Here is a 7,074-nt window from a genome sequence, read left to right on the forward strand (position 1 = left end):
AGCAAATCCCGAAATTTCTCATTGTAAAAAAAAAAAATGCAGAAAGAGATTGTGGTTGCCAACTAACGTATGCCCCGTGGTTGGCAAGATGCCCCGTGGCTTCTATCTACCTCTCTTTCTTTGAAAGAAAAGGGAGAAGGAGATGATTCTGGGTGGTGGTAGTTCCAACGATCTTGCCTTCGAAGGTGGTAGCCAGTGTCGAGGCCTTCACCTCCACCTCCTTAGGTTGTCACTCTCTCCCTCTAGCCTTGACTGGTCCTATGCAAAAATGAACTCATTTTGCAATTTTTAAAACTTTAAGGTCACGTTGTAAATATATAAAAAAATGTAGCTTAGTGGTTAAAGAAGATAAAAAGGTAATTTTTGAGTTATGTAATCATCAATAACTTCTTATTAAGGTAAGTATATAAATTTTTTACTTTACCAAATAATCTGTAATCAGCACTTAATTTGAGTAATTAAACCACGCTTACTAAATTGAGAGCATTTATTTAATAATTATTATTAAAGAAAAAAATGGATTTTTTGGGACTTTCCTTTCATGAATATAAAAATTAAAATTAAAAATAGAAAACTCAAAAGGAAAAAAAACCAATAATTCACCATTTTACTTGTTCTTCTTCTTCATCTTCTTTGATCCGTCTACTCTCGTCCACAATCCTGTCTCTCTCTCTCTCTCTCTCTCTTTGACTCTCTCTGTTTCTCGCTGACTATCTCTCTCACCCAATTCTCTCTCCTCAATCTCCCACCTTTCAAGCTCCATTCGCCGCCCCAACATCCATCGGACGGAAAACACAGACCGAGACAGAGAGACAGAGAGAGAGAGACAGAGAGAAGCTCTGCCTTCGATCTGTGTCGAACTCTGACCATCACCTTTGATGGGCTTTAACTCCTCCTCGTCCCCCGACATCCTCAATGGCCAAATCTCTCGGACTTAGCCGCAGCATCGGCATCGCCTCCCTCCTCCTCCGCCTCCTCATCGATTCCATCCTCCCCATTACCGCCATTAACCTCCTCCTCATCCTCCTCCATTCCCTCTTATAACTCTCGCTCCTCCTCCCACCGGCTCCTTGGGTTCCCTCAGCCTCCCCTCCGATTATTCTATTGGGTCGTCCCTTTTGAATATTCAATTCAATTCTGAAATTCCGCCGCTTCCGTCTCCTCCCTTGTTTAGTTTAATCTGCAATATCTCCTCCTCCTCCTCTCTTGCTCAGGCAAACCTCCGATTCCATCGGACCGTCTTGCCCCTGGTGAGTGAAATTGTCGGGTTTGGTTCTGCGATGGCGATTCTTGATGCTGACTTTTGAAAAAAAAAAAATTCATTTTGTTTTTGTTTTTTTTTTAGGTCAGGAAGCATGGCGTCGGTGTTTATACACCATGTGGTGGGTGATCTGACGGTGGGGAAGCCCGAGCTGGTGGAGTTCCTCGAGACGGACACAGTGGAGTCGGCCATCCGGGCGATCGGGGAGTCCACGGAAGGCGGGATCCCCGTGTGGAAGAGGAGATCGCATCTGGGCATGGTGGAGAACAGTGAGATGAGGCAACAGAGGTTTGTGGGCATCCTCGATTCTCTCGATATCGTCGCCTTCCTGTCGAGGAGCGAGTGCCTGCAGGATCAAGAGAAAGCCATGAAGACCTCTGTCTCCGAGGTTGTCGTTCCCAACCATTCCTTGCTCAGACTGGTTGATCCTGGAACCAGGTTTGGATGCTGCCTACGAGATTCCTCGTATTCTCTCTGAATTTTATGTCCTTGTCGGAATAGAAGTATATTCGTGTGCTGAAATCAGTTTGTTGTAGCTATTAGTAGCTCCTTATTCGTGAATCGAGAATATGCCAGGAGGGGCATCGGATGCCAGACGGAACCAGAAATCTTTTATCTTCCATATATAGGTTGTACAAACTATTTGATTTCGGATAGTTTTTTCTGAGGTTGATTTGTTATGTCGATAGTTTCTGTTGCTAATTGTCTTTTGCCTTACGTTTCATCCTTTCCTTTGGAGACCCAATCCTTCCATGTGCTATTGCCTTTTCTCTGTTACGTTTTGTATCAATTGATACAATCGGGTTTTAACACCTCAACTTAAGCATGCGTTTAGGTATCAGAACCCGGCTTTGAAATGCAAGAATTGCAGATTTTTCGATGTCTGTTAGTTCTTACTAAAAGCTTGGGGACTCTTGCGGAAGTGTAATTTGGAATTCGTTTTATGTGTTTTTGTGGAGATATAAAATGGGACTCACCATTGCGACATTGTTACGGCGTTGAGAAGTGCTTGCGGTCTATTCTAGCTGTAAGAGCTATTTGTCCACAGTTGCGCATTCTATGGGTGGTTCTCATCCAATATTTATGTTGCTCGTGACTTTCACACAGTAGCTCCTTTTCTGCAATTCTTTTATATGCTTGCCTACAGTAGTTTGGAGAAAAACCGAGCTGACAATTACGAATGGAGTATGTTGAACTATGTTCTATACACAGCTTCAGATGCGTGGGTTTTCTCATACTCTTTTACTGAGAAAATGTGGTGGAAGAGATACAAAATGCCCACAGGACTTTATGATGGAAATGGGTTCTATAAATCTTATAATCAGGAAAGAAAACAGAGACAGCTGTGATATGAATTTATCCTGTCAAATACTATCAACAGTCTACAAATGTTTCCTTCACTATGATTTTTAGGAGGTTGTGTTTGATAAATCAGCCCCTCTTTTGGGAGCATTGTCGAAAGATATAAAGCTCAATCTGTGATATGTTGCTGATTATTTTTACTTTCTTTCCCTCTTTCTTCCTTTGCTAATTCTTCTGTTACTGTGGAAGATTGATAGATGCCCTTGAGATGATGAAGCATGGTGTGAAACGGCTCCTTGTCCCAAAGAGTGTTGTGTGGAAGGGCATGAGCAAGCGGTTCTCTATCCTCTACAATGGCAAGTGGCTCAAGAACATTGATACCTCGAACAGCAGCAACAATAATCTCCTTATAAACACAAATCGCCCCTCATCATCTAATTCCACAGCCACAACCTCGCTCAAGGACAAGTTCTGCTGCCTCTCCCGGGAAGATGTGATCCGATTTCTCATAGGTTGCCTTGGAGCACTCGCCCCTCTCCCCCTCTCCTCCATCTCCTCCCTCGGAGCCATCAACCCGAACTACTACTCCATTGAGGCCTCTCTCCCTGCCACCGAGGTGACCCAGAAACGCCCAGAAGACCCTCGAGCTGTTGCTATTGTAGAGCCCTCTCCGGAGGGTCAGTATAAGATTATTGGCGAGATCTCGGCGTCAAAGTTATGGAAGTGCGATTATGTAGCTGCAGCGTGGGCCCTAGCAAATCTCTCAGCTGGCCAGTTCGTGATGGGGGTGGAAGACAATGTGAGTCTGAGGACACTCCCCGAGTTTCAGGTCAATTCAACAGCCACTGGAAATAATGGAGTGGTCAATTGGGGAGGAGTTGGGTCTAACAGGCCAAAGAAGTTCAGCAGCCGGAGCGTCGGGTTCTTCAGCAATAAGAGCCCAAGCCTCAGTCCAAGTCGGAGCATGTACAGAGGCCGAAGCGCTCCCTTGACTTGCAAAGTCACGAGCTCTTTGGCAGCAGTCATGGCTCAGATGCTCTCTCACAGGGCGACTCATGTATGGGTTACTGAGGAGGAGAATGAAGAAATACTCGTGGGCGTGGTGGGCTACTCAGATATCTTGGCCGCCGTGACAAAATCGCCGGCCTCCAGCATTCCTCCAAACCAATCTGTGGAGACGCTCGCAACGACAGAGATTCAGAGTTGAAGAATCTTGGAAGATGGATTCCTCCTTTTCTTTTCTTTTTGGTTATTTTCATAGAACATGTATGTATGGAGACACCTTCAGTTCGGTCCTGGTCTATTCCAAACAGGGTGGAGTTGGAGTGGAACTGTGATGAGACTTGGAGTTTAGGGTCATTCTCGGTCTTCTTTTCAATGCGTTTTCATGTGTATAAGATTAATTTTGGATTGTACTAATAAAGACTAAGCAAGTCATGCCATTGGATTGCTTGATGTGTAAGTACCCCTACAACTACTTGTTCTTGAAGCAATCATCTCAGATCGGGTCGATCCATTGCTCCCCATGTTCTTCAGTTAGATGATCAACATTGATTTGAAGGCTCTGAGAGGATTAAGCTCGATCATTGCTACACGATTTATTGGATTTTATGCAAGAATCTCCCTAGCCGGATGCTTTCTAGAGATCTCGGTTTGACAGGAGACTTAAATGGACTTTTGGAGTAGCTCTGGAATAATGGCCGTTGTTTGCCGTCCATGTCCATCGGAATGGAGGTATTGGATATAAACTAATGGCCCAATACTGTTATATGGGCTTTAAGATGCTTGAGAATTGATGCTCATACCATATTTTCTTTAATAAAAATAATGAGAAAATAGGGACGTAGAGTGGTCCACGTTTTCACCCAGGAATCAAGATGTTTTATATTTGATTCTCGTTAGTGGGATTGATGGTCAATAAATTGTAAGAGCAAGACAATAGCAGGATCCTCCTGGGCTATAACAGAGAACAGGAAAACTCATGTGAAGACCGCCTTGAAACAAGTTTATGTTCTTAGTCCCAAACTTCATTCGAACTTGATTTTTGATTAATCCGCTTGTTCAAACTTACAAAACACTTGAAAAATGCAGTTTTTTTAATTAAAAATTTTAATTTATTATTAATTTGATCCATAATCTATATATAATAATAAAATACGGGCCAACTCATAGGATGATGCCAAGTAGGACGAATCTTAACTTTGGTTGAGTGACTTTTTGAGTCACGACCTATGAAAATTGGACAAATGGCACAATGTTGTGATTCCATGTCATTTATAAAATTCGAAAAGTCTCTTAATTTACAAAAGTCGAAAAGTCACTAATGCACGAGATTCTAAAAGCCTCTAATCCATAACTCAAAGTAGTTGAAAAGTGTCTAGTTTAGGGTAGTCCAAAAATCTATAAATAGTAGACATATACCTCTTAGTTATTACTAGATGAAAATATATTTTCTCTCTGAGTTTTCGTAATTGTAGACCTACTGCTATAAGATTTTCCAATGCCTTTGTACCAAAGAAGGTTGGTAGCAGTGAGAGTTCTGAACAACTTTAAGGTAATAAGATTAGGATTTGCTCCCCTCATGTTGAAGGTTGCTTTTGCAAGTGAATGTGCCATACAGGAAATCGCTTTCTCCAATCGTTGTTGTTACATTTCCATGTTTTGAGTTTGTGGTATACTGATAAAATTAAGGTGATTCATGATTTTCTTATTGAATAAAAGTGATATTCTAATAGCATATACAGTAGTTGTGCGATTCAAGAAACAATATGGAATATGTTTGAGTTATTTGTTGATATTATTCATGCACTATTGCACTAATATGTTCAGGTGATGACATAACTTAAATTTGGGTAAATAACACAGTACATCAAACCCATATGAGGTTTTACCATGAGCGGGTTGTATCCATTGGACAAATATAGGTTGGATCAAGATTTGTTTCTCCGGAGTACTAAAAGCAAGCATGACATCATTATGAACAAAAAGTCCCAAAGTATGGAAACTCAGAAAGATGCTGACCCAACTTAACTGGGATATGATAGCTTCTTTATGATCTAACATTCTTGCCAATACATCACGTTTTTTTTTTAGATTTCCATAGCATGTCATATTTCTTAATAATTTCACAATATGTCTCGGATTGTTTTTTCACGCCATGTCGTTCCGTCAGCATTCCATCAAATGTTAGATGTGATGCTGACATGGCTGTGTTTTGAAGCCAACCCTTCTCTATTATCCTTTTCTGTTTTCCTTCCGGCCTCTAATGTCTTTCCTTCTTCTATTTTCTTCCTTCTCCCCCCTTCTTTTATTTGCAGACAGAACAAGGCTGTTTCTCCCCGAGCATGAATTTGCTTCTTCTTCTTCTTCTTCTTCTCCTTTTTCGACTTCTATGAGTCATACCACCAAACAAACATTCAATAACCAAAATATCATCCCATACTTTATAACTTACTCGACAAACATTAGATAAGCAAAATACTATTCCATAAACTTATAACCAAATATGTTCTATAGGTCTTACAATTATTTGAAGATACCATTCCATATCCTGACAACTTATACTACTGTATCAATTTGTAGTTTTTCCACAAAATCCAATCTCACCATCCACCATTCACAGTTAATATATACCAAAAAACAATCTCAACTAGTACTGGTCTAGTCCCAAAAAGCATCACCATCAGCAACTACCACCATCACATCTGATTCTTCTTGTTCTCTCTGTGTTGGTCATGGCTTCTTGGGTTCTGTGAAGTGCTCTCAGCTATGCTCTTATTCGAGGCTTGACTTCTCGCTACACTTGTTGGCCTCTTGGGGTCTCTTGGTGGAATGGAGTACTGAACTGTCCTCCATATGTACCCATGTAATATGTCTTGAATGGTTGATCAGGTCTCTGAACATCTATGCATATTATTAAGCACAAGCTAGTAAAAAACAGTATCCATGTATTGACCTAACGAAATGACACGGCTGAAAAAAAAATGTCTGAGACATATTGTGAAATTAGTGGGAAATATGACATGAAAAAAGTGACATAAGGTGTTATTTACCCTTTAAATTTCATATACGATGTTCAATTAATTGTGGAATTTCAATTGCATCATATATAAACATAGTTTTATAGGTTAGGTTGTATATCAAGAGGAACTACATTGGTAAAATATTATTTCAATTCTCATATAAGCTATCCTAACTATATATTATATCAACGTTTCTAATAATGATTATCGATTAATTTGTTATCACAGTATAATTCTAATCCGCACATACGCGCAGCCTATTAGAATCCCCGTTCTTAGTGAAAGATTCTGATTTTGAGGTCACCTCCGTTGTCGTAGGAGTGGATACCTCAACGGGGCTTTGCTTACGTGCAGATGGACGTAATTGATACGTCCAGTGTCTTCTCGACACAAGAAATGACAGCTCCTTTGCGGCCACACACTCAGTTTCAAGTTAGGGAAATTTTCATGATGGGCTGTTCATGAGATTATGATATGCATTGATTCTAT

The 7,074-nt window shown here is 40.8% G+C and overlaps 1 protein-coding gene across 1 annotated transcript; it reads left to right on the forward strand.

Moving 5' to 3' along the window:
* The first annotated feature begins 645 nt into the window (after positions 1–645).
* On the forward strand, positions 646–4,025 carry LOC116210292 (CBS domain-containing protein CBSX6). Its single transcript, XM_031544149.1, has 3 exons — positions 646–1,250; positions 1,346–1,699; positions 2,813–4,025. The coding sequence occupies exons 2-3, from the start codon at positions 1,356–1,358 to the stop codon at positions 3,768–3,770; spliced, it is 1,302 nt and encodes a 433-aa protein (XP_031400009.1). The 5' UTR covers positions 646–1,250; positions 1,346–1,355; the 3' UTR covers positions 3,771–4,025.
* The last annotated feature ends 3,049 nt before the right edge of the window (positions 4,026–7,074 follow it).

Source organism: Punica granatum, chromosome 6 (genome assembly GCF_007655135.1).
Source record: "Punica granatum isolate Tunisia-2019 chromosome 6, ASM765513v2, whole genome shotgun sequence".
Taxonomy (NCBI): domain Eukaryota; kingdom Viridiplantae; phylum Streptophyta; class Magnoliopsida; order Myrtales; family Lythraceae; genus Punica; species Punica granatum.